This window comes from Halichoeres trimaculatus, unplaced genomic scaffold (genome assembly GCF_033239565.1).
Source record: "Halichoeres trimaculatus isolate MK-OKI-2021-1 unplaced genomic scaffold, fHalTri1.1 fHalTri1_scaffold_18, whole genome shotgun sequence".
NCBI lineage: Eukaryota > Metazoa > Chordata > Actinopteri > Labriformes > Labridae > Halichoeres > Halichoeres trimaculatus.
Genome location: NW_027437196.1, coordinates 15,103,143 through 15,130,234, shown reverse-complemented (window position 1 = coordinate 15,130,234; position 27,092 = coordinate 15,103,143). Strand labels below are relative to the sequence as shown.

General features: G+C 39.0%; 3 protein-coding genes across 3 annotated transcripts in view; all 3 read left to right on the top strand.

The window, feature by feature from the left end:
• The first annotated feature begins 706 nt into the window (after positions 1-706).
• On the top strand, positions 707-5,187 carry eloca (elongin C paralog a). Its single transcript, XM_074692957.1, has 4 exons — positions 707-819; positions 1,211-1,238; positions 1,405-1,548; positions 4,715-5,187. Exons 2-4 carry the CDS (start codon positions 1,235-1,237, stop codon positions 4,903-4,905), a joined length of 339 nt encoding a protein of 112 aa, XP_074549058.1. The 5' UTR covers positions 707-819; positions 1,211-1,234; the 3' UTR covers positions 4,906-5,187.
• Positions 5,188-6,460: 1,273 nt separating this feature from the next.
• Positions 6,461-20,402, top strand: ube2wb (ubiquitin conjugating enzyme E2 Wb). The gene is made up of 6 exons (XM_074693767.1): positions 6,461-6,487; positions 7,294-7,385; positions 12,502-12,604; positions 16,609-16,764; positions 16,856-16,931; positions 18,183-20,402. Exons 1-6 carry the CDS (start codon positions 6,473-6,475, stop codon positions 18,194-18,196), a joined length of 456 nt encoding a protein of 151 aa, XP_074549868.1. The 5' UTR covers positions 6,461-6,472; the 3' UTR covers positions 18,197-20,402.
• A 3,552-nt stretch (positions 20,403-23,954) lies between these two features.
• stau2 (staufen double-stranded RNA binding protein 2) overlaps positions 23,955-27,092 on the top strand; it is a 112,122-nt gene continuing 108,984 nt past the window's right edge. The window contains exons 1-2 of the mRNA XM_074693725.1: positions 23,955-24,105; positions 25,732-25,939. Coding sequence (XP_074549826.1) covers positions 25,741-25,939 — 199 coding nt within the window. The 5' untranslated portion in view covers positions 23,955-24,105; positions 25,732-25,740. The remainder of the gene's footprint in view (positions 24,106-25,731; positions 25,940-27,092) is intronic.

The following is a 27,092-nucleotide window of genomic DNA, read 5'->3' as shown; positions in this document are numbered from 1 at the left end:
AACAAATATGTCCCTCATCTCTTTAAATTCAGAAAATGTGTGGCTCTGCATGGTCACAGTACCATAACACAGGTGGGTACTCAACTAAGTTAAGTATTCATGCTATTATAATCAAAACAATGTTAACTAAGTTCAAGTGCTTGCCTCTTATAAACTAGACAGATCGAAGTGTGTGATAGTGCAGACTGCATACCTTCTACCTTGCTCATTCTTTCTTGAATCCAGATTTATGGCCCTGCTAAATGTCTCTGTCATGTCCAATCAGCACCTGCTCTCGCTCATCACAGTCAATGGAGACACTCAGCAAGGGTAACCTGAAACACAGGCGCCACCTAAAGGTTTCATTCGTCAGTGTACTTTCTCTAAAACCAGTGCAAATTTGACGAGTCATCTTATCTCGTTATTACCATTAAAAATTAATCCTCTTATTTCCCCTCTTTCGCAAACTCATTATGTAGTTATATTAGACGGTTATGGGGTTGGAAATATTCGACATCCAAAAATACCCCCTACAAAAACTATAAACTTTAGGTTCCCTAATTAAGGGAATTATTGGTGTAATTTTATCAAAACATCAAAGCCCCACCGTAGAACGAAAGTCGATCACTGACCAGACACATTAAGCTTAATTTAAAACATTCAAGTAGACATTTTCGACAAAGTGGGTTATGTTATGGAACAGTTTCTCTGAGCTTGTGTAGTTCCACGGAAGTCCTTTATGAAGCACTGGTGTTACAACATAGTCATTCCGGGTATCAACAGACTGGGGGCTAACGTTAGCAGAACCGTAGTGTCCACTCCTTTTTCTTCTACCGAGTGGTAAGACACATTGTATTGCTTTTATTTCATGTTGTTGCGTATCAATGTATCTCTGGGCTATTATTCAACGTGGTTTTCAAAGATTAGGGCACAAAAAGAGGAATTTATGACGTTAACTCCCTTTTTTGCTATGCGTTAGCCAGCTAGCATATGTTAGCTTTCAACGACTGCTTAGAACCCGAAGGGAAATGCAGACATATAACACAAAAAGAGGGCCTGGCCTCTTTAACATTCTCTGTCCTTTGTTGACAAGTGTATTACAACCATCAGGTGGCAGTTTTTTAACTAAGGTTAAGAATTGGAGCCGTATTGCTGTCATCGTCTGAATTCGTCAGCTTAAGTCGTTAATTTAATGATGCTTGATGAGCTGTTTTCACTTGTGTTCCTTCAGGGTTATCAGACATCCCGAAACAGGATGGGTAAGTAAGACACCGCTCTATCCTGTTAGGTAATCTTTGCAATAGCTATACTTTTAAAAGTTACTCCACGTCATTTCCTCGCATCGTTCAGCACGGTTGATTTAACGTTTGTTTTGCACATTTGGCACACACCTGCTTGAGACTGTCAGTGTTTGTTGCTCAACAGATGGTGAAGAGAGAACCTACGGTGGCTGTGAAGGGCCAGATGCTATGTATGTGAAGTTGATCTCTTCAGATGGACATGAATTTATCGTGAAACGAGAGCACGCCCTGACATCTGGCACCATCAAAGCCATGCTAAGTGGGCCAGGTGAGGAATCAGATTATAAACCGTACTACAGTGTAAATGTAACAGGCAGCACCTACTTGAATTTTGGAATTGGTTTGAAAGTGAGTCTGAACATCCAAGACCCAGACCAACCAGTTTTCAGCCTGCCAAAGTGCTGTCTGTACAGTGACATAATGTTAAAATACTTTTAAAAATACAAAACCACAACATTGTAAAACACTGTTATAGTAATATAATTTAATCACTGCGCATGCACTGCAAGAAGCTGAAATCTTATCAAAGTGTTTTTGTCTTATTTTAAGTAAAAAATTGTCTTATTCTACTCGATATGAGCCACATTTAACTGGTCAGTCCAGAAAATTGTCTTGTTTTAAGTTATTTAAAGACAAGAATGAGCTCTGAATTGCTTGTAAAAAGTGAAAATAATCTGCCAGCATAACAAGAAAATTTTGCTTGAAAATTTGCTTTAAACTAGAATAATGTCTTAATACAAGTAATTTTTTCTTATTCCACAGTCAGTTTTTTTTTAACTTGTTACAAGTGATTCAGACCTCTTTGTCTTTAAACAACTTGAAACAAGACATTTTTCTGAAATAGTCTTCTAAAAAAACTTTTTCCACTGAAAATAAGACAAAAACACTTGATAAGATTTTTTTTTCTAGTGTGGGAGATGCACTCCCAGTAGACATTTAATTTGTGTAACTATATGATGAACTTACAGTACTTACTGTTACAGAATCAGATACCCCCATGTCTCTAAAAGTTTATTAGATTACTACCAAGTTGGTGGACTTCTAAACCAGTTTTTGACATCTAGTCGAAGGTAGCCCAGTTCTTTTTCAACATGGTTTGAATGGAAAAATGCTGGATTTTGTTTTCTCCTGAGAGAAAAAATACATGAAGGTCAAAGGGGGGGAGGTTTCAAGCTGAAAAAAATGTTATGGTGTGGTGTTTTGGTTGCTGCAAGAATTAAGTAGGAGATTAGCCTGCTGGGTTTACTATCCTGACTTGAAAACTACAGTTGTTCTTTTCAGCTGCTTAAATGAGTTTCTGGATTTAAACTCACAGAATTTCACTATAATTACAAAACCTTTGAGTTCCTAGATGGCTCAAATTCACTAAGTAAGGAAAACACATGTTTGCACAGACTGCATTCGTTATAGATATGTAGGGCATAAAGTCAGGGACAATGTTTAGGAATGTGTAGGTAACAAGGACTTGTTACTTTCAAATATGTAAGCTGATTGGCTTATTTGAGAGTACAACTCATTTAAAAAATGCAGCATAAAAGTAACATTTAATTTTCCATTTAGCTGACTATTTACCTAATAAGAAAACTGTAAGTTTGATTTTTTTTGTAATGCACAGCTGAGTCTAATTGGTCCCCGTCAGGATCCATTTAATTATGGTTTATGAAAACTTATCATTAGAATGGAACTCAGACTTTATTTCAGACTCATGCCTATTGCATGTAATTGATGTGTTTTTTTTTAGCTAAACAAATACTCGTGCTTTTAGTGCTCAGTGAACCCCCCACTACTGCCTCTACCAACAAATCACCCACTACGTAGTGCCTCAAGTCTCAAAAATCCCAAATCCTGAAGATATATATTATATTAGATATATATTTGAAAATTGGCATTGGCAACATGTTTTAAAAAATCTTCATGCCAATAAAGCTTATTTTGAATTTGAATATGTCCATCAAGAGCCAGGACATCACTCTTGTTATGAAGTGGGCACCTCTTTTCGCTGGTTTTATGTTCAGTTAAGGCCACAAAACCTTGGAGGGGCTAAATAGTGTCCCAGAGCAACCTCCATTCCCAGTTTTCACTGTGTCTACAAACAGAACACCTCAGTTAACAACCCAACCCCCAATCAGTACTGTACCGTATAAAACATGGACGTAGTGTCTGCAATATCACCCGTCTGTTCCTGATACAGTGAAATGAAGCCAATCCATGGGCTCAGGCAGATTTGATATGATACCAGCTGTGAGCTTCCTTTTTAACAGCTACAGAGTGACTGTCGGTCACATGAGCTGAGCTGTGTCTCTGATCGGACAATCAAATGATCTAATTATCTTCTAAACCGTACAGTGTGTGGGGATAGTGAAATCAGTGTTTCAGACCCAAGCTGTTTTGTTTTGTTTGAACTAGGCTATGTGACCTCCGGTCTTTCTCCAGCTAGCCTCAAGTGGATCCTCGATAAACAGCAACTTTTATCACTTCTGCACAGGCTTCATTTTTCTTAACTAGATGTGGCCCCTTGGTACCTACACATTCAACAGACCCAGGCTATGTCAGGCCTCAGATTGGCACAAACTATTTTCTGCAGCACGAGAATGTTTACCCCCTGTATCTCCCAGTCATTACAACCCTTTAGGGTGTCCTCACACTGTCCTACTTCAAAACCTACTTTCTCTCCTCCACTCCTTCTCCTTCATCTCTCATGGCTGCACTCTTCCTTGGTCACACCCTGAATTAACCTGTCGTCTCCTACTTTCAATCCATGCGGCTAAGCTTTTCAACACCTGTATTTGCAGCCATGTGTAACGTCCTTGGAACAGACTAACATGACTGTGCTTTCTTTGCCAACACTTTGTTCTGATTTCAGAATTTATTTACCCTGGAGGGAATTTTCTGTTTGTAGTGACCTGGAAAGCAGCAGTGCTGTATTATTGTACAATGCCTATATTCAGGTGTGAGAGTTTATGTTTTTTGAAGCCATGACCACGGTTGCATTAGAACTACCATTCAGGTTGTTTGGAAGGCATTTCTGGCCAATTCAACCATGAACAGAGTTGTTGCTCAGCATAGAATAGAGCCCTATAGAGTGCATTGATTGTATTAAAATTGGTGTGAGATTGGGTCTGTTTTGGTTCAAAATTAAGTTTCTATCTACCCGTCCAGTTGGTGGCACCATGCTCCTACCATTCAAAATTTTGCCATCTCCTCTTAAATACTCCAAAACTTTTTATCCTTTCTTTTTCAACATCCTCATAAATAATAAAAAAAGTGCACAGAAAAATTTAGTTAACTAATCATTAATAGTTTCTCTGTAAATTCCAGGGGGAGATAGTGTTGTGTATTCTACTATATTGTGCTCTATTATTTTGACTCATTAAATGCATAACCTCAAGTTGTACATGTTCAGAATTTATCTTGACTTTATGACCCTGCTGCAGGTCAGTTCGCTGAGAATGAAACCAACGAGGTGAACTTCCGAGAGATCCCCTCTCATGTCCTCTCCAAGGTCTGCATGTACTTCACCTACAAGGTCCGTTACACCAACAGCTCAACAGAGATACCTGAATTCCCCATCGCTCCGGAGATCGCCCTGGAACTGCTCATGGCTGCAAACTTTTTGGATTGCTAAAGTTACAGAAACAATGTAGCAGCTTAAAACACTTTTAGAAGTTTTTTTGGGATATTTAAATTGTTTGCCGTACACATTAAGAAATATGTCACTTCAGTTTTTTTTCTTTTTGCACTTGGCTTTTTGTCATAATTTTAGTAGTACCAAGATTTCATTTTAATGTAATAAATTGATATGGCAAGCTGCATCACTTGCCCCAGAATGTGATAAACCTGCCCTTGCCCCATACCTTTTTCCTCACCTTTCCAGCCTAATAAAGATCTGTTTGGTGAGCAATTTCTATTTTGAACTTGGTTCTTAAAGAAGTACATCAGAAATCCTACCCACTTATAAAGCCATACCAAAGTAATACTTAAGATCAAATTTTATCTAATTAGTATCTGAAAAAGTGGTGAATACTGGTAGGGATTCAATGTGTAATGCTGGTACAAGGGGTGTTTGGAAGGTCCTTTCCCAGAAGGGCATAAGACAGAAGAAAACATGTTTATGACTGTGAAGACCATGCTGATCTGACATTTCCCCAGAGTTGGATTGGATTTTGGAAGACTGAGGGTCAAGACTTGACCTTTAAAGCCCTCCCTATGATAAAAAGCTAGACAGTGCCTTTTTTTTTAAGTGTTACTTGGTTTTACAGTTGCAACATAGCTCATGATGTGTTGGGTTTTTGCTAAGCTAATTTTTATTGATATTTTTTTTTTACTTAACAGGGCACGTTACACACATTAGATACATCAGAAAAAATACCCCACCTCCATCCCATACACAAAAAACTGACAAAAAAAACAACATAAAGTTAAAAAAAAATACTAAACGGTTATGAAAAAACAGAGGACATACTATGCACTGCACACACTCAGAATAAAATAAAGATAAATAAAAGCAAAGCTTAAATTGGCTGTATTTCTAAAACAATTTCAGGGCTAAAAAATGCATGTGTAGTACATACACATATACAATAATAAACTAAAAGCTGTGCTTACAAATATAAATACACATTCACACTTGCAACACATTTTTTAGGGTCAATAAATATGTGGCATTAGCATTATAGCCACACGATTCCAGCACTTCTTTAATGGCAACATTTCTGACAAATTAAAAAAATTTCACCCTAACTTTAACAGACTCAGGGGCCTTATTCAAGAGTAAATAGATACTGTAACCAATTACATAACTGCAGTTTAAAGGTCAACTGGGGTGTTTTTCATCACTAGACTGCAGGTTGACTAGTTTGTTTGGTTTTACTGGGTATCAGGGATGTGAGGCAGGTCTTGCCTCCTCCTACTATAGCAGCGGTCATTGACCTCCGCCTCCTTCATGTCCTGTGTGACCTCAGCGGATTTGAATACCGCTGGCATTTACTCAGAATTATTTAATAAAGAAACTATGGGTGGACATAGGACATGTCTAACAGTCCGACGATAAAAATAAGCGCGAACAGACCGGAATCCTTGCTGTGACGGTGCACATCAGCGGTTTGTTTTCTTCTGTCAAAACAACTTCTCGTGTCACGTGACTCCCTGACGTACAGTCCTCCACTCTGCGCTGATGCAGGGGGGTTTCCATCATGGCGTCGATGCAGGTAAGAATACAATTACCAGCGGCCGCATATTTACTATTTACCTGACCTTCATTGTTGACTTTTCTACAAGCTCATTACCCACTTTATCCTCGTTCCCGTCTTTCTTCGAAGTAGCCGTGACATGTACGTAAAAGCGATAAAATTCATCAGCCAAGAAGCGCTAGGGCTTTGCTAGCAATACAACTAGCCCATCATCATCACCCACAACACCAAGTCAAGGCTAACATAGAAACCAGCTTCCTGTATACAGGTTGGATATATCCAGTGGGGATGGGGTTTATTCGTCGTAACATATAGGTGGTAGCTCAATGATTACGATGCTTCATGTCGAAATTCATTGCGATTTCTTAAATTAGTGCTACTGCTGTTTGGGTGACGTTGACGTAAGCTAGCTAACGAGACAGTGCGCAGATTGAGTGGTTACAGTTTGAGCTGAACAGGTGCATCGCTGTCACATTTGTCTTATCTGAAAAACAATATAGCCGACTATATGAAATAAAATGTGCTGATGGACTGCTATCGGTGCTTACGTATGACCCTTATCCTTACATGTGTCATAAATAGTTTAATTTATAGATGAGATGAATGAGTCGTATCGGTGAGGGTGGAGTTTGACTTGTAGGACATTGGCAGTACTCGTGCCGGCAGTAAAAGCAATAAAATATTAATAATTTACGTCGATACAGTCACAAAATGAAGGATGGACGCTTATTCAATGCTATTTTTTTTTCTATATGATATTTATGATTGGTTTGTACATTGTCCTGTTGATGTCATAAGTCAACATCTCACTTTGTCTCCAACAGAAAAGGCTACAAAAGGAATTATTAGCCCTGCAAAATGATCCACCCCCAGGAATGACGCTAAATGAAAAAAGTGTACAGAACACCATTACACAGTAAGTTTTATTCAAATCATCTTTTTCATATCCCAAGACAGAAAGCACTGACATGAACACCTCTACCTGCAGCTTTCTTGGAGTCCAGTGACTAATATCAATGACTAAACACAAATCGACTGTGGCTCTGTTAAATGTCATGTCTCATCGTCATGATGGGGTAGTGTGGTGAGCATGCTTGCAAAGAAGGAGTTATGACAGAATCAGTAGGAGGTTTTAACACACACACGCACACACGCACACACACACACACACACACACACACACACGCACACTGACTGGTGAGGAGGAATTCGGGTCATTCCAGACACTGGCAGATCTGGCCTCTCATTGGAGAGTCTCTAATGCACAGTGTCACTATTCATCCTCATGAAATATTTAGCTGTTGGCATGCAGGAGTTGGGCTAGGGTAGCATGGAAAGGAGGCTACTTAGCTGACCTTTCTGTCTGGGGTCCTTGATGTTCCCTTAAAAGCCCATGATCATATTGACCAAGTGAGTCAACTGATGTGTCTGTGTGATAGAGAGAAGAAAAAAAATGAAGTCTGTGGCCTTTAAGATGAATTTCTTTCTGTCAGTTAAATGCTTTTTCAGCTGCTGGACGGCAGCTCTGACTTGGAAAGTTGCTACCCTGGTTGCACTCTTCAACATTAAAAAGTGTTAGTATATTTCCTCACTGTATTCTGCTCCTGATTCAAGAACATTTCGTAACAATGCAACAACCATCACGTCTCCTGATGAGATAACAATGGTCTGATTACAATGAACAAATGTTTTGTTTTTGTAGGACTGACAAGTCCCTGAAACCAGTTTGGCTAGCTTCCGTGTTCTGTGCATCCCAGGTTTGACTTGGTATTTCTGGGGTGTGGCTTTTAATTTTTTCACCTCTGTGGTTTAAAGGTCTATGAAGCCCGAGGGTAGTGTAGTGTCATTGTCACTGACAGGAGTCAGGATCTACTTGTTTTACTTTGGCTGGAGTCAGATACAGATACTGTGTTCCTGCTTTATGTGTAAACCAAGCTAATCTCCCTTTTTTTTATAAAAACAAACAAGACTGTTGTGCATGAGGTGGAGATAAAGTGTTCTAGGTGTTGCTAGACTTTGTGTTTCAATTCTGGCTTTGCCGCTGGCTTAGCTTGGGGCTGTAATGGGTCAGTTATTACAAACAAGGAAACAGCTGTTTTTTAAGCACTGCTTGGAGATGTTCAGATGCCATTCGTCTTCCTGAAACGTTCACCTGGATTGAAAACCTGTTGACAGTGAGTGCTCATCCAACATCAGTGTTACAACCTAAGGAAAGGAAAATATATATTGAAGAAAGTCACATTATTCCATTTGATGCAGGGCTGCTTCTTAGGGTACGAAATACATTTTACTGAATAATGATTTTAAGTTCATTTTAGAATGAATTCTCCTGTTAACTCTCACTTTGAGCTGCATCCAAAGTATAGTTTAACTTTGAAGCTCTTTTAAAATAAAACAGGTAGGAGCACCACTTTGGTGAACAGAGGTTTTCCTTTCTCTCAGCTTTCCCCTTTTCTTAACTCTCTGTTTTCTGACTCTCATCTGACCCCATGTAGCATTAGAAACAGCTGAAACAACTCTTATTACTCACATAACATATTCTGCACAGCCTTTGTGTCGTTTGTGGGGTTGTTTTTATTTCCATACCGCACTGATTTCAGTTTACTCCTCCAGAGTCTGTGATTTCAGCTGCATCCCTCATTCTGTAACAAATATTCCTGATCTTGATTCAGATTAAGAATGCTAACAGAGCTGTTGTTGTTACCACAGTGTCAACAGGCAGAGATTGTGCGTCCCAGACTCCTTTCTTGGGATTGACTCAGCGTGTGAGATCAGGTTGTTCCTTGAGTTGGTTTAACTGTCATGGTGATGATTTGCTTCCAAGAAATAGCAGAAGCATTGACTGATCAGAAACAAGTATAAAAGACAGTAATTCACTCGTTCATGATAAGATGCTGTCTTGACTTGGCAAAATGTAAACAAGTAGAGAGAATAAACACTGAGGTAATTTAATTGTCGACGTTAAGAAAACAAAAATAAGCAGGTGTTGAAAAAAAAATAAATTTGGTGTGCAGACAGTTTGTTATTCCTTCTGCATCTCTGTCAGTAAAGAGTGTCAGAGAAATTTGAATTTTTGATGTGAAACTGAATTGTAGAATTCTGCTAACTGAAGAGGAGGATAGCTGCTGCCTTATGAAACCTTGTTTACACGAACAGAAAACCTAATCTATATCAAGTGGGGCACTTAGAAACAAGCAATGCTAACCCTAGCAACAGCAGGGCTTACAGCTGCTTGTGACATTTTGTCTCCTGTTTGAGAGTCAAAGAATCTTTGAATTTTAATATGAATTTGATTTTTTCTTGCTGTCATTGTAACATTATGTTGTGCAGATTCATAATTGATTGGTGTATTTTCCATTTCCAGATCATGCATTTCAGGCTGTATGAGATTTCGTCCCAATATTTGCCCCCTTCTCTGATGCTTCAGTGTTATCTCACTTTGCCTGGTCATGTAATCTCCAGGCTATCTGGGCAATTTGAGCATTGTGTCCTCAGAGTCCTTGGCTGTGTTTAGCGGAGCTCCATCAGGTGTAACTCTCATACAGTAAGGCTGTCTTCATTTAATCCAAGCTGCCCCAGCTGGAAGAAAAATGAAGTTCTTTTTAGATGCTTTGACCGCTGGACTTTATAAGGGAGCAGTTACAAGCTGCACTGACCTTGCACGCTGGCCTAAATGATCATATGCCTGAGGCTAGATTTGAAGGAGACATCTACCAGAACAACAGCCACAAGTCTCTTTGGTGTCCTTTTTCTGGAAGAAATTAGGCCAGAGATTGTGCTGCTGCCATGAGTGTTCCTTTTTCTTCTCCTCAGAGGTTTCTGCGATGAGAAGCCACTGTCCATTTTACCACTAAAGCAACATCCTGCCTGTTTTATGGCTCCAGAGAGGCTGCGCGATGATCAGACAGGTTGTCCTTCAACTGAATGAGCCAGCAACCCACTGCGTTCACAGCCATCCCTCATTCCCAGCAAGACACTGAATCCCTCGCAGCTCTGTCAGCACAGTTCTGTAGCAAGGCCACGGAGGCGAAAATAGATTTGTCCGCCAGATCAATACGAGTATCACATTATTTCTAAACCACTGTCATAACCCAGCTGGCTATTCAATGGCACTGGAATGAGTCAGACTTCAGGCTTTTGATTACACACCTACTGCAGCATTGGCAGCTCACACAGTGTGTGATGCTTTTATGAAGATGTGCTCCATGCAAGTCATGTTGGTCTGGTTTCTAACTGAATGTACTTCACAATGAGGAGATGGAACATACAGAGCTTTATTTATCATCAGGGATCAAGACTTAAAGACTGTAACCATGACAACTCTGAGAGGAACGACTTTTACAACATTATATGTACACATACCTGTTGACTTAGAACATAGGCTGAATTTGTTGAGAACATCACTTGTTTTTTTGTTGGGATTAGTTGAAGGTGATATATTCTTAAATGTATTGGATTGATTGATTTTTTTTTTAAACTAAAAATGATTATAGAAAAAGATAAAAAATCAGAGGGTGCGTGGGTGGGTACGATGAATGTCCCTACCAAATTAGGACACAACCAAACCTGTAGCCCTTGAGAACATTTAGACCAACGGACATATGGATTTTTGTCATCTCTATGGAGATGCTGCCTTTCAGTATCACCAATAAAACAACCCCTCTGTATCAAAAGTATAGTGATGGTTTGTTGTCAGAGGAAGTGATTGCTGAAATTGTGAGCTAGGAAATTGTATAACTATGGTATAGTTTGCTCTATATTCTTGAATACTGTTTGGCAGGAGATGCAAGTTTAATGACTGGTATTTTGAAGCAAATAAGTCATTTTGAAAGACGAGAATCCAGCTGGAGTCTTTGATATAAAGTTTATCTGCAACAGGGTTATCAGCATCTCAGAGAGCCGAGCTCCCTCATGGTTTAAGGTCATAAATGATAGCCTGAGCTGTTTGAATCTGAGCTGTAAATTAAGTTTAAAGGGGGCATATCATGCTGATCTGTGATTTAATACTTACATATAAAATAATAAAGTTGAAAACAAGACCTTTCACCCCCTGAATTCTCAAAAAATGAGATATTGTATTTTTTCTGATATGCTAGAACGAGATTTGATGCCTCTGAAAATAGGTCATTGACATTTGGCTTCGAGATTTCGACCTTCATGACGACAAGAGGATCCTTTCTTTTTATTGGAGTAATCTGATAAAGCAGCTCCTCCTCTGTGATGTCAGTGAGTCACACAACCGCCAACGAGGGATACACCCACCAAGAGCCGAGTATAAATAAAGCTCCCTACTAGCTCTGATCAACTTGACTGAGTGCTAACATAGTGACGAACTGACGATAGAGGCGATCTTTAGACTACACTTTCAGCATGATGGATAAAACAGACAGAGAAAAGTGAAGGAGCAGGATTGAGCCCTGTTATAGAAATAGTTTATTGGTGAAGTCTGCCTATATTTCCACGTATAAACTATACATGTTACAGTACCGGTCTGACTCACCACACTGAAGCGTCCTGAGATGATCTGTGTCGAGGTGGATTTTCTTCCTCCTGAGCTGCAGAACCGTCCGGGTCTGACTCGGGGTCCAATACAAAAGGACGTATCCTACACTGCCATTTTATTAGTGCTATCAATGCCTTACGGTGAAGTTTTGGCAAACAGCAAACTCGCTCGGTCTGCTTCATCCAATATGGCGATTTTGTAAATACTGCCATGCTGCAAAAACCGCCCCCTGGCTCTACCCCCTCTGCCCCTCTGATAGAACTGACCAATCAGAGCACAAAGGGCTGTGACGTTGCGAGGTTACTTGAGAACGCTATTGTGGGGAAATGAAGGAACAAAATGACTTGTACTGAGGGCAGAAATGCTTTACAGGCATCCTAGTCTGGCATAGTGAAAAGGAGAAACAAGCATGATATGTCCCTTTTAACATTTTGTGTGTGTGAGTGTGTATGTGCTTGGAACTGAATGGACTTAAATCACTGTATGCTCGTTTTATTTGAAACTAATTTTCTTCTGCCTTTGATTTCAGGTGGATTGTAGACATGGAGGGAGCCCCTGGCACACTGTATGAAGGAGAGAAATTTCAGCTGCTTTTCAAATTTAGTAGTAGATATCCATTTGATTCACCTCAGGTAAGAAGAACTTTCTCCACTGAAGTGGTCAGCAAGATTTTGCTTTTGTTTTGTCTCATCTTAGAAAGCACTACATCAGTGTAGACTGTGCCATTGCTTTAAAGGCTGAGCATGCACCTCATTAGTCAGCAAATCTTGTTAGGTGTTGAATCTTTTTAAACACAAGACTGAACAAAAAGTTCTCAAGTAATAAGAATAAAACACCAGTTTATAAAGAAATTTTTCAAAAAGCATGAACAAGTATTTCCCCAGCTCAACAAAAAAACCATCCAAATACAAAAGACACCCTCACTGTGAAAATATTCAGGAGAACTAAAGTCTTGAAGGGTTTTTTTTACACCTCTTTCTCTACTATAGACCATAATGCACTTCATCCATCCAATCTTTGATTTCAAACATTTCCTTCTTGAATTGTTGAGATGAATTCATATATCACATTAAGAAACGTGTTCATTTAAAACAAAATTCATAACAACTAAAACAGTCGACGTGGATTTTAGCACTCGTTAAAAGTTAAGAAAGCTTTTCTGTCTAAATGTCCCTTATCCAGTCTCAGTAATTCAAAGAACGAACGTTTACATCATAAGAGAGGTTACAAAAGCGTTCTTGCAGGTGCACTGAACTGTGCCCATTTCCAAATTAGATCAAAAGCTATGAACTCTCCTCTGTGTCCACCGTCTGTCTGCCTGAAATAATCACAGGAACACACAGTGGCTCTGCAGTTGTTGCTGGAATGAATTTAGGCTCGGAAACATTGGAGCCAGGAATCACTGACGGAGACACCGGCACACAGCATCCGCTCAAGCCACGTTTGAGGGGATTAGTTTAACTCAACAATCTTGTTTCACTCATCAGGAGCTTGGCCGTCTATAAATAGAGAGTGAGTCGGTGTAGAGAAAATTAGATAAACTTAGTTACTACGCTTTCGAATGGGAAGGACAGGTCATCTAGGTCTTCTGTTGGACAACAGAGTGAAGTGCGGCGCAGTGCGTCATAAATACTCTGAGGTGGAGCTTTGAACATGATGTGATGATAGATTGTGTGCTGTGCTGCTTTCTTCTGCATGTTCAACTTCGAAACTGCCACACAAAATATATTTTATGCTACTTATATCACGTACATTTACACAACCATGGTTAAAGATTTTGTAATAATGTGAAAATGAGATCTCTTCTTTAAGATAACACAAATGCACCGAAAGGATAAGTTTCGTGGCTGCTTGCAAAGCAAAGCCAGCAAATTGGAAGCATGTATTTATTAGATTATTTTCTCTACCAAAAATGTAAGTAATTGCTCCTTTGTGACTTGTTTAGAATTTCAATTTTTAAAACTGTCTTTTCTCTTCCCTCTGACCCTCTTTACCTCTTAGTCGCTTCCTCACAGTGTGTCTCAGAGTGTCATTTCAATACCTTCAAAAACAACTTAAATTTATTCATGTGGTCTCCTGGAATCTGTTTAACAGCATCCTAAACATCCTAAAGAAGGCTCATTGTTTTCTGTGAAACATATCAAAATGCTTACGTTGATCAACTTTTACCAAGACATATTTGATGAGCTGCATTCAGAAGACAGTCCGTCTGTCAGTCTGTCCCTTTACATGGGGACAGTGAAATAAGTCTTCATCAAACACAAGGTGCAGATTGTGATGGGCAAGCAAAGTTGTTATTCAAAAATAAAAATATCTAGTGCCAGATTGAGTCCCAGGGCGTACCTGCCTGTGATGTAGGGCTGCAACGATTAGTCGACATAATCGACGACGTCGACGAAAAAAATTCATCGACGCAAATTTTAATAGTCGACGCGTCGTATTATTGTTTTTATTGTTGTTGTCACATGGTGAAATCAAATACCAGGGGGTAATACTCATTTGTAACTTCAGTTCACAGCATGAGGTGCTGTGTTATTGGATACTTTTATGGGAAAAGATCACTAAGTTCATACGTGAGGAATATTGATGAGGAAAAATCTCCACTTCCAGAGAGCGCTGTGCGCTGACCGAGGCTCTGACGGAGCCTGTCAGCTCCCGGAGTTTAGCGTCTGATAACGTGATTTAGAGAGTCTCCTTCACTCTCTGTTACAGACAGTTTTTCAGGATCTAAGCCACAAACTAGTGTAAAAAATTCCCTTAACTTTTGAACAGAGAGGAAATTTATCACTCTCAAGCTCACACTGCAGCGGTAACACTCAACGGGGAGGAGGAGGGGCGGAGTGCGCATGAGCGAAGTGGAAGTAGCGCATGTAGAGAAACTAAACAAAACGCGTTGTCATGGAGAGCTGGGAGAGAGTCAGACGGGATCATACAGAGCAAAGCAAGCCCCAATGAGCAAATTAACATTAGAAAACGAGCCCAAAGTCACTAATAAGCGGTCTGTCCAACACTGCGTACAACAACTTAATTTCCCTGTTACCTGCTTCATTCAGTTTGAGATTTAGCCTATTTATTTTTTGTATAGCCTAGTACTTATATTTTTTCACGTCATCATGAATGAAATAAAGACAAACAAACAAACAAACGTGACACAGGGCTGACCAATCAGAGGTGAGAACCTAACTCTGGGTAAATGCAGTGAAAATGCAACACACAGGTTGAATTATAAAGGTCTGCACCTTTTAAAGGCCAAATTAGGTTGAAACTCAAAATAATCGTGATTAATCGACTAATCGAAAAAATAATTGATAGATTAGTCGACACTAAAAATAATCGTTAGTTGCAGCCCTACTGTGATGCTTAGGTAAAGTGTACTAGTTGGAAACTCTGGATGTTCATATTAATATTTAAGATGTTGCAGACACACAAGCATGACTTATAAGCAGCCTCCTGAGGGCCAGGGCAGAATTGGAAAGGGATGAATCCAGCCTGCTGGTTGACTAAGCCGGCTTTATACTGTCTGTTACACTGCCATTGAGAAACGTGATCATTAGCCAAGTCTTACCAGTTAATAACATTTTTATGGCGGTGTTTTAACATTGTTATTGACTTTTTTAAAACTTTTTTTCTTGGTTGAATTTTTGGCTTGTCTGAACTTTTGTGAATATCTTCCAACTAGAGTTTGTTTGTCCCATGACTTCACTGTAGATGTGTCCTTCTGACTCTAACTTAACTTAGTATTTTATTGAGGCTATGAACTCTCAGGCGATGTGCTCCACAGAAACATGGTGATTATGGGCTGCTTATATGAGGAAGCTAACTTTCCCCAAAGTATTAATAAGGAATCATCTAATATTTCAAAGCTCCTTGTTGTTATATCTTTTGATATAGAAATAAAATGTTAAAATAACCAAGCTTTAATGCAGCTTTGAATTTCAAGCACAGCATATATTACCTTCAGGGCCTGTCTGCTCGGGCTTCAGAGCTTTAAGTGAATCAGACGTTTCAGTAAATATTTTAGCTTTTTGTAAGCAGGCTTTGTTCACTTGTCTTGATGTTTTCATTGTAGTGCCAGCTCCACTTTGTGCTCCTATCTGTAGCACTCATCCTGTCAGCTCAGTGATGTAGACGCTGCACTCTCCTGTGAGGCCCTGTCTGGTGCCACACTGCCTCAACCCATTGTTACCCTTCATCACCCTCTTTACTCCCTCTTTCTCTCTACCTCAGCACTTCAATCCAGAGTTCCTCTCCTTTCATCACACGCTCTCTATCTACATGTTCAGCCTGACTCCTGCTCCCTTTAACTAGACAGTGTCCCTGCTACTTTGTGTAGACCATAGCGTCTTTTTACATAAAACATGCCTCCTCTCTCACCCTACTCTGGCCCCTGTGTCCTAATCCCAGAGCCTCGTGTCATCACAAAGAGCCAAACCTGAGCTTAAACTGCAGCCATCATTATTTCCTGTCGCAAAAATCTCATATTTCTTACAAGTGCTCTCCAAAGTTTTCCACTTTGGAAAGTACTTGTCCATGCCAAAAATGGATTTTGGAGTATGTGCTCAAACAGTAACTTTTCCCTGCTCAGTAGCTGATCTCAATAACCCCTGATGGATCTCTCTTTGTGTCACTTTTGCAGGTAATGTTCACAGGAGAGAATATACCTGTCCACCCTCATGTGTATAGTAACGGTCACATCTGTCTGTCTATTCTAACGGAAGATTGGTCGCCAGCTCTCTCAGTGCAATCCGTTTGTCTTAGCATTATCAGCATGTTGTCCAGCTGCAAAGAAAAGGTAAGAAACCTGTTGTGATGAAAATGCTGTAAGTTTTCCTTTTTAAAACAACGCTTGAGTTAAATGTTAACAAAGTGTTCTTTCTCTACAGAGACGACCGCCTGATAACTCCTTTTATGTAAGAACGTGTAACAAAAATCCAAAGAAGACAAAATGGTGGTATCATGGTGAGTATTTTACATTGCTCATTGGTTTTTACTTTTTATTTAACTTGAGTAAAGCATGAGGGCCACCTAGGAAACAAATGTAAACATTGTGAGGATAATGTCTTTATAAACAATTTGAAATAAGACTTTCCATCTTTTGGAATAGACTTAGGTTCATATAAAATGTGAACCTGATGCACCAAAATATTCTTTTTGATATTACATTTGTGAAGTAAAAATAATATCTAAGAGGCTAGGTGTATGTAGAAGCTATCCTTAAAGAGGGGTATTGTGTTCTATCATATTTTAAAAATGGTGATGAATTGACGATGCTTGATGTCCTTACTAGACCCGTGTAAAGTTCCAAACCACTGCTTAATCTGAATCTGTAAACGGCTCAAATAGGCCATTCTTTAAAAAAAGTAGAATATAGAAAAGCAGTAGCACAAGATCTTCACAAGATCCTCACAGGACTTGCTGAAAGGATAAGATCATTGTAAAACTATCTCCGAACTGTTTTATGACACATTGGAGAGGCAGGCTTCAAACATCACAGTCTGCACATGGCTCTAATCTCTGAAAGGCTTACAGAGGGCTGACCAGTCATAGAAAATGGGGTCTGTAGAGCAGGGAGTCTTAAAGAGACGGCAACTAAAATGAAATGTTCATCCAGAGGCTGAATTAAAGGTTTTCTAAATCATAAGTGTGGAAAGAAATAGATTTTTAAAAGCTCCAAATCCTGTCAAGCTTATTTAGGGCACCAGAAGGACAGCATCAAGCATGAAAAAAGAGCACAGTACCCTCACTTTAAGTTTAACTGCAAGATGCTCAACAATCCACATGTAAGGACAGGCTGCTTGCTGCTTTTGTAATATTCCAAACCAAAATAACATGAAGCCTTGTCATAGCCTCAAACTATGGCGTTTTCTTAATATTCTGACTGTTTTTTTTCCCCTTTTTTAATTGACTTGATTCTTATATAACTCTGAAAGCCTAACAGATTCATTCTACTATAAACTCACTATGCAATCAATACAAGACTTTTCTCTTACAACTCAGTTCTCATGAGATAACACCTGTTTTTCCTCATAACTTTATTTTAAATATTTCAACTTTATTCTCATAATGTTTTGAGTTTCATCTTTAACTCTCTTTATCTCTCATTTAATCTGGCCTTCATGTTAAAGTGTACGACAGAAAAGTAATTAGTAGTAGCAAGTTGTTCTTACATTTAAGCATCTGTATTGATAATTGCATTATTTCTCTTTACAGATGATACATGCTAATGTACAAACTTTGTAATAGTCGTAGAAGAAAGAAGTCCTACTGACCTACGTAAAGCACTTTTTAATCATTCAGTCTTTGAACTCTGACCTTTGACTGGAACAATGGACACCATGCGCTGGAGGCTCTTGACTGCATTTCCCCCAACGGATGGTTGGATGCATGTTTCAGGCGGTTGTAATATATGAAGAGCGAAAATAACGTTTAGAAGCACCCGAGATGGATCGTTATTTGAGCAAAAAGGTAAAAGGTAGTAAATGCAGCACCAGACAAGGTGGATTTGTGGTGAGATAATTATAATTCCTGTTTTCAGATTATTATTGTTACCTTTTTGTTTCTGTGTGGGTGCATTTTAAGGTCCTTGTGTTGTGCAATAAGAACTGATGGATGCATGCTTGGGCCTACAAAGAGAAATCCAAATCTGATTGTTTTCTGGAAGGGATCTGACCATCATAACCCCGAGAAAATGCTTCATCTGGTTTTAAATAATATGCACTGTGAAAGTAGTTTTTAAAAAGGCACTAGTGGTATGGTATCCCTGAGTTGCAGTTGTTCTCTGAGCAGTCCTCCACTTATTTATCAGGTTTAAGGGGTTTGAGTTTGCAACACTGTAACAAGAGAAAATCAGTCCAACTTGAGACCCAGCTGCAGCTCTTCGTGCTGTTGGACAGAATGTCAGTACCGATGGGAATAAAACGGATGTGATGACAGATCCTTAAGCTGAGAACATCCCCTTGTAAAACATAAGGCTGAACTCAAGCGGCAACCCCAGCCCTGAAGACGTGCAGCAACCTCTCTTCCATTTTTAAGAATGTCCGTACAGAGAACGTTGTCGCACAACCCATTTTTATTTGTATGATACTTTAATTTTTTAATTTCATGCTTTAATCTTCTAAAATGTTTGATTTAATGTCTTGAGTTGTATTTTTTGTACTGTTTTTCAACTAGTTGATATTTTGAAAAAGAGGGGGGAAGGTGTGTGTTAATGGGTCAGTATATGATGATTTTCTTTTTTTTTTTATTGTTATCTTATTTAATTACAATCTTTGTTCTCCAGAACGGTAACGAATGACAAAAATAAGGAGTGTCTTTCTAGGAGAGGTAGAGACGAGGCTATTGTGATTCCCCCTGGTCAGAGTTTTGGCTCAGGTACTTTTTTCAATATAAAGATCACCTCTTAAAAGATACCTATCAGATATTTTGAATTTAACTATATTTTCACCAAAAGAGACTGTTATGTTGTAAAATTATAACACGTCTGAAACTATTGTATATAAGTCTTGAAATTGTTGGATGCCGTGAAAGAAATTAGCAGAGGATGCATTTACTTTATAGCAGAATGATAATAGGAGTGCTTTATTTCATTGGACGTTAGCCTGCATCTTTTGCTAATTAGGATGTGTACAGACAGCAACAAACACTACTGTTGGTTCAAATAGAAAAAAAAAAGTTTAGTAGTTTTACAGTGGGGGTGCATGCAATTTTAGACCCTACTTTTTCTTATTGGCATCAGACATCGTGACAACTTTTAGTCTTTCCATAACTTAGATAATGGTTTTATGGGATGGATATTACAAAGCTCACCTCCAGAGGCCGTGCGGCTCTGTCATTTCAGACTGTAATCGCTCCATTCCTAAACAAATGTTTTATTGCCATCCAGTCAGAAATACTTGAATTTTCCATCTTGGGTTGTTTGTATTGCGTTTTGCTTTTTTTCCAGGGTCTAGGTGAATTTCTTGAATGAACATGAGTGAATGTGATGATACTCTATACTGTAGAGGAGATTACCACAGCACACCACTATCTCAAAAACTATATTGATAAAGACATCTATTTAACCAATGATTTTTTTTTTTTAAAGCTTCATAGTAACAGTCTTGTCTGCTGTCACCATGCTAGGAGAAACAGACGGTTGGTTGTGTAAATGCAGTCACAGCAGCATTTGTGTGCGGGGACACGAAGCCTTCATACTGTGGCTCAGTGGAGATTTGAGACACATGCAAGCAAATATGTTACAAGGGTTTGGTTGTGACCTTTTTTTTTTGTTCCTAGGTTTTTATTTTCCTTTTTTTCAATGTGGTTTGAACTCTTAGCTTGCAGGTTGTTGTGAGTGATCAGCACTAATGAGGGTGTGTTATTTATATTTGAAATTTTGTTCTGGGATGTGCAAGCTCCATGTAATAGGTGCCTGTTCATTTTCATAATCAATAATAAAAGCAAAGATTCACTTTTATTCAACCTTGACTTGAATGTTTTCCTTCTTTTGGTCTGTGAAAGCCTTTTACAAATTTTATGCATACATGGATTAATACTTAAGACTCACTCTGATGGGACTGTGGGCTTAACTAAGGGTGTCGGCAGCTTCATTAAAAATGCAACTGAGAGTGTTTCCGCCATGTTTCAAGGCCTGAAATTACATCAAGGATGTCAGGACACTCCATACAGAAAATTGAGCTACTTTGGCAGAATCCATTTCAAGGTATACATAAAGTAATGTTTTTTTTTCATGTTTATCATCAAAACAGGCTATTTGTAGAGTGTTCTTGCTGCCATAATGTGTAATGAGGGGTTGAAAGAGAAACAAATCACCCAGATGCATCAACCAGATGTATGTTATATTATTGAAACAGCAGTTTTAAACCTGCTAAATCAATTCCTCAGGTAAATAATCAAATGTGACCAGATTTCAGTAAAATACCTCTAACACTCAAAGCAGCGCTTAATCTGAAAAATAAGAGTGATTAGCAGAAGAGTATAAATTGTAACTGGGTTTGGATAACCTTTCTCCCTCTGAGGGAGCAGTCTCAACAGTTACCTAAAAAAAAATAACTGCTCAGTTCTTGATCCCACTATCTTTTAGTCACACCGGGGTCTCACATCGTCATAAGTGATTGTAATAAGTGCCAGCCCTTTTCTCGACAAGTAATTGCACATAGGTGAGATCTGTCAATCCTTTTTGTGTATGTAAGAGATAAATGCAGACCTCTTGCACCATCTTCAGTGTGCATGTCAGGATCTTTTCCACCACGTTGCAATATCTGTCTCATTATCTGAGTTGCGAGAATCTAGAAGTGCATCAAGGGAGGAAATGAATTGTGTGAAACCTGTCCTGTCTATACTCCAATCTCAAAACACCATTGTACATGAAGAGGCCTGTTAGAGCCCAAAACAGTTATTGCATTTTGGTTTTTATTACATTTTTCTAAATTACATTTTGGGCTCAGCAATTTTGTTACATTATCAAACACTTATAACATCTTAGGATTTATTACATTTATTTCATTATATTTTAGGTCATTTATTACATTTTTGTTTGTTGTGTTTTGAGAAAGGCTGACCTATAGAATGATATATGACACTTCCCTGATGTTTTTAAAGATATATGTAAATGAACACTGTTTGGCACTGTTAAGCACTTTGAGACCCATCTTACCTTATCGTCATGATTTTAGACCAAACGCTATTGACTGTCTCACAGATTGGTTTCTTACCCCCTCTGGTGTTAACCAAGGTGATGTTTCATCTCCAACATCATTTTTCTGTCTTTATCAGTGATTAAGCCAGAGAGGTTAAGGGGTTTGGTAAAGTTTGATGTGGTGTACTGTTGAACATACTTCGTTATGTGGGGAATATTTATCTGTAGTCAGAAACATGAACAATACACCCATGTTAATAGATAGTGCAAAAAAAAAAAAAAAAAATTGAGACGGTATGAGTCGAGGAAAAAGTTATGCCTTTTTTTGCTATATGGAGAGAGGGATACTTTTCTGTTTGATGCAGAGGAAAACCAACTTGAGTTTACTGATAAATTACAAATACCTTGGTCGTTTTCTAGTTGAACGAATGTCTTTCCTACATGGTATAAATTTTAGCTAACTCAGCAAGAAGAGTTTTTGTGGACGTTATAGGAAAAACAAGAACATTTAAAGATCTGGGAGCCTATATCCAAACTATCAACCATGTGTATTTCCTATATTAGACCATGTGTATGGTGTATGGGATTGTGAAAGATATCATAAGAGCATACAAGTTCATGATTGGGCAATTTGTTTCTTTTTCTGGGACTCCATAAATATGCACCTGTTCTGGCAGTCAGTCCGGCAGTCATTGGAGTGGGACTCCTGTGAAGTATGATGGAAGGTCAGCATGGTAAACCTGTGGTACAGGCTTCTTGAGTCACTCTACTATAGAGTGGATACTAAAATTTTGCATTGGGAGTTCTGTGTAAAATATTTATGTGCACCAGAGTTAATGAACTAAACTTTGTTAAAAGTAATTTAGCTAAAGTCAAAACTGAGAACTGATTGCTCATAAGAAGGACTACAAATGGAAAAAATATTTTATTATAATTTTGCTTTAGATCAAAGAGTACCATGTGCAAAGATAAGATATGCTGACGCTACACATTGAGAAAGAGGTGTATAAAGGGGTGCATAGAGGTGTGCCTGAAGATTAAAGGGTCACATTTGGATGCTATAAGGCAATGGAAACATCCGTTTCTCTTCTTCTTGAAAACTGATACAACATAAAAAATAATAATTGCATGGTTTGCCAACTCTTGTTTTGCAAATTTTTGTGTCAGGTTTTATGCACATTAGTCTTCACACAACATAGACTTAAAATGTCAAATACCCTACTGCAAAAACTGGTTTTTCACCAAACAGGCACCTGAGGGTGTACTAAGGACAGGTGTCTAACTTCTACCAAAACAAGGTTAAGCTGTAGACCAGAGGTCTTCAACAGGGGTCAACAGCCCCTAGGGGCTCCATGACAGTTTTAGTTATTTAGGCAAATTTTCACATTTTTAAATATTTGTCACTCCCTAATCACTGTACCCCACAAATATTTCAAACGAAAGTACAAATATATGAACCTGTGTATTTTCTGGATAGCTCAGTATTGAATGCACTACAACGTTGTGCATCTATACATGGCACTAGGCCCAGTTCAACATAAAACACAATTTAATTTACAATATTTTTGTGTAATAGGGGGTCCCTGCTCCATTTCTCCATCAGTAAAAGGGTCCTTGTTAAAAAAAAAAAAAAAAAAACATTGCAGACCCCTGTCATGGACTGTGTATATAGAAAAGCTGGTTGGTGGCACCATCTTGTGGTCACAGTGCACAAGTACTCTTGACAAACTACCATTTCTTGCAACTCAAATCCCTGAATCCACTGGAGTGGATGTGGACCCTTTCAGTGTCGACCCATACTCAACGCAAGCTGTTATCAGGGAACAGCGGAGTATTTTAGGTTTTTGTTAAAGATTTTGACCAAAATTAATTAAAAAAAAAGACAAAACTGGTGACATTAACATTTGTTTATAATAATTTGACTCAAAGAAGAATCCTAAACAAGTACAGAATTAAATTTAAAAAATCGAGTAATTCAGAATGCGTGGTCTTTATAAAAAAAAAAAAAAAAAAAAAGAAAAAAAAACTAAGTATTTAATAAACTTATGTTATGGAACTTCAGCTATATAGCAATGCCTTTTTTTTATTTTATTTTATTTTTTTTCAATGCATGTGTAAAAATTTAAATGAAAGTGTGCCAGGATGCTAAATGCCATTTGCTGATAGTGTTTGCTCTGAATCAAAGTTACAACTGTTCCAGCCTCCGAGGAAGCAAACCGGGACTAAACCATTTTCACCACCGTGGGGGTGGTTGATTCATTCAGGATTTATCTTGGCCGTAATGGTCTTGAAGCGACGCCAAACAATACTTACCATATGCGAGTCAATAAAACACGAAATACATGCACAAATAATCGGAAAGGCCAGTCATTTGCCTGAAATTTGCATTTCAACCTTTTGCCCAGAAAAATAACGTGGTCCGTTCCCTCTTCCATCCAGTTCTCTTTAGTGTTTGCCAATGTCGGAGGTGTAACTGGGGTCTGGCCCTGGACAAAGGTAAAAAATACCCTAAATTACGTGTCCATTTGTTGTCAGATAGTCACTTTGTTCTTCGTCACATCGTGGGCTGTCTGCACACGCTGTTACCGTGGACTGAAATTCCCCAGGCTTTTTGTGAAGGATGGGGCGGTACGGAGATGCTAGCAAGAGGGGTGCTCGGCCGATCAGCCATGATGAGCGCTAACCGGCTAAACTAGCTTTGCTGGAGGAGGCTATGGGGTGTTTATTCATCATAGGAAATCACAGAGACAGCGTCATGACAGCATACGTGCTTGCAAGTTCTGTTAATTCGTTTTCAACAGCTGACATTTGCAGGGAACGCCGATTTCTTCTGGGTAATGCTAGCTTCCTGCTAAGCTGGACGAAGCTGTATTATGAAGGTTCAGGGGTTGCAGACAGCCCTGTTAGTCATTCAGTCAAACCAAGCTAAACACCACCTCTATGTTCCAACTAGATATATGTGTATAAGTCGGACATGCATTTATCTTGCACTTTTAAGTCTTCCTAATGCATGTTGCGGTGGGAAATGAGAGAAAAGCAAGACAAATTGTGACCTCGAGAACCTCAGGGCATGCAAGATGCAGATGGACGTAAATAATCGATAGTATGCAATGAGTAAAGGCGACGGATCAGATTAAAAAATGCATTGGATTTTCAGGTAATAGTAGATTTCAGCTGTGTTATGGAAACGCCTCAGCCATAGTCTTATTTGTATGCACTGGATTCAGCTGACACCTGTTTTCTCAGCCTATAAAAACACTTTTTTTCATTCAAGAGTAAAAGATGATTTGCAATCTTAGTTTGCTTCAACACTAAATGTCGATCTAGGATTATGACATTTTTCTGGAATTGCAAGAGTTAAATTCCATCCTTACGCTTGACATGTAGTGTAAGGTGCTGCATCTCTCTGGGGTCTCTTTTTCTGACTCTGCTCTGACCTCCCTGGCGATGTGAAAAGAATTTCCCTCATTTCCCCTCAGAGCCTTCTACATATTTATCTTGACCTGTAGTGACGCCATCACAGCAAGACCCAGAAACAAGGACCTTGTCTTTTAAATGCACCTGTTTGAATTTGATGCTTCTATTGTTTCACTTCTGCTGATGAAAAACACATAGAAGCATATAATGTCTCTGCAGCAGTAACCTTGTGTGTGTGTTTGTAACTTTCTGTCTCTATTTTTTGTATCAACCTGTTCATGTTCGTGCCTCTCTTCCCTTGCACATTTAAAGCATTTGAGTGTCTTTTTTTAGGCTGCTATCACAGGAATCTCCTTTTTTTCAAGGAAGCTTAGCAGCAGTAACATGAGCAGAGCTCCTTCAAATAAAGCTTCATTGTCTGAGTGTATTAGCTGCCAGTGGATCAGAATGTGAGATAGGCCTAGAGCTGCTCAGTTTGAAGTCTGTTTTCCCGGCTTTGCCCACAGAAGTCTGTTAAATGACAGCGAACAGCTGTAAATCCTGCAGAAAAAGCTAGTGCAGACAGGTTACTTGAGTACATGTGCAGACAAATACAAGCTTAATAAAACATTTTGAAACTTCTTTTTTATTTGCAGAGCACGACGTTTGCTTACAGTTTTGGTCTTTCTGACAGATTTAAAGTCGTTCATTGATGTCTGCTTCTAGGAAAAGAGCATGGCTCAAGTGAAAGTACAGACCTCAGCACCCCTGGCTGGTCCTGGCCTCTCCACTGGAGTCCCCCCGCCGGCCATGGCCAGCCCAGGACCCCTGGGTCTGCAGCCCTCCGTCAATGGCACAGGCCCGGCCCCCACACCCGCCTGCCCTGCTCCTGCAGTCGGATATGGGGACGCCCCTGTGTCTGCCACACCGTCAGGTAATAGTAATCATTATTACTTTAAAGACACATCTACATCCATATACGGCTGGGTGACTGCCTGAATCCATTTCATCCCTTCTCTCTAAGTCCTGATTAAACATCCAATACACTTCAATACCAGTTTGTTCCAACATGAGAAAGACTCTTTGTGAGCTTTTAATTGTACCAAGAACCTTCTAGCCTGTTGCAAAACTAGAAATTTCAACACATAAAACCAAACCCAAAGTCATAAAATATTTTGTGTTCAGCCTTATGTCAAACACACAAGTAGGAAAAACTAGTTGTCCACTGAGGTTGCTACAGACAGAATTTCTTCCCTAAAGTTCATGATTTGAAACATTGTGCCAGGCTTTCATGTTCAATACTGATATGTGGGCTTTGGGTATCAACTGATACCAATACCATTCCAATACCAGTGTTAAATAACAACCTGCATCCCCTACTGTGGGATAAGAGTCTTAAGACTGGTAATGTTTTGGGTTAAAGGCAAAAAAATGAGCATATGGAATTACTGAAGTTAATGTTTATTTAAACTAAAAATGTTTCAATGTTTACCAGCAGATTGGTAAAAACACAGCTTCTGAATGTATAAAGAAATTGCTTGATATAATAATTGTAATTGTAAACTTTAATACCCTGTAGACCGGAAATGTAGCAAAAAACAAAGAAAGTGGATCCGAGGTAACAAGGTATAAAAGGCACAGAGCTGGTTGCCTGGATCGGCACCATGGATCAGCACCAATACCTGATCCAGCTTTGAGGGGCTTGCTCAGGCCATATCCAATACCAGGATCGGGGGCGTTGCATCCCTGTATAGAAACATCATTGGTTAGAGACCTTAATGTCAGTCCCACTGAGTTCTGGCACAAATGTATACCGTGCATTTATTCAGCATTTTACACTCCAACAATTTTGTAGTCTGTACATCTTTACCTTTGTGTTGGATATTTTGGATTCAGTCTTCTATCCTGCTCATGTCTACAAGATTTGTGCTTTTAAAGTTCTTCAGTCCCCTCAACAGGGCAGCTCTATTTACTGCTTTTGTACCAACCTCTCATGTGGCAAAGGTGGGTTTTGGTTTTAGGCGATCAGTCTCTGGATTTAATGATTCAATAATTCAATAAGAATCAAAGGAAAAAACAAATTGAAT

What these genes read in the sequence shown, in the direction of transcription:
- eloca (XM_074692957.1), top strand. An exon ending in AGCCATGCTAAGTGGGCCAG is followed by an intron (nt 1,549 to 4,714) that starts GTGAGGAATCAG and finishes ACCCTGCTGCAG; the next exon opens with GTCAGTTCGCTGAGAATGAA.
- ube2wb (XM_074693767.1), top strand. An exon ending in GTACAGAACACCATTACACA is followed by an intron (nt 7,386 to 12,501) that starts GTAAGTTTTATT and finishes CTTTGATTTCAG; the next exon opens with GTGGATTGTAGACATGGAGG. An exon ending in TGTCCAGCTGCAAAGAAAAG is followed by an intron (nt 16,765 to 16,855) that starts GTAAGAAACCTG and finishes CTTTCTCTACAG; the next exon opens with AGACGACCGCCTGATAACTC.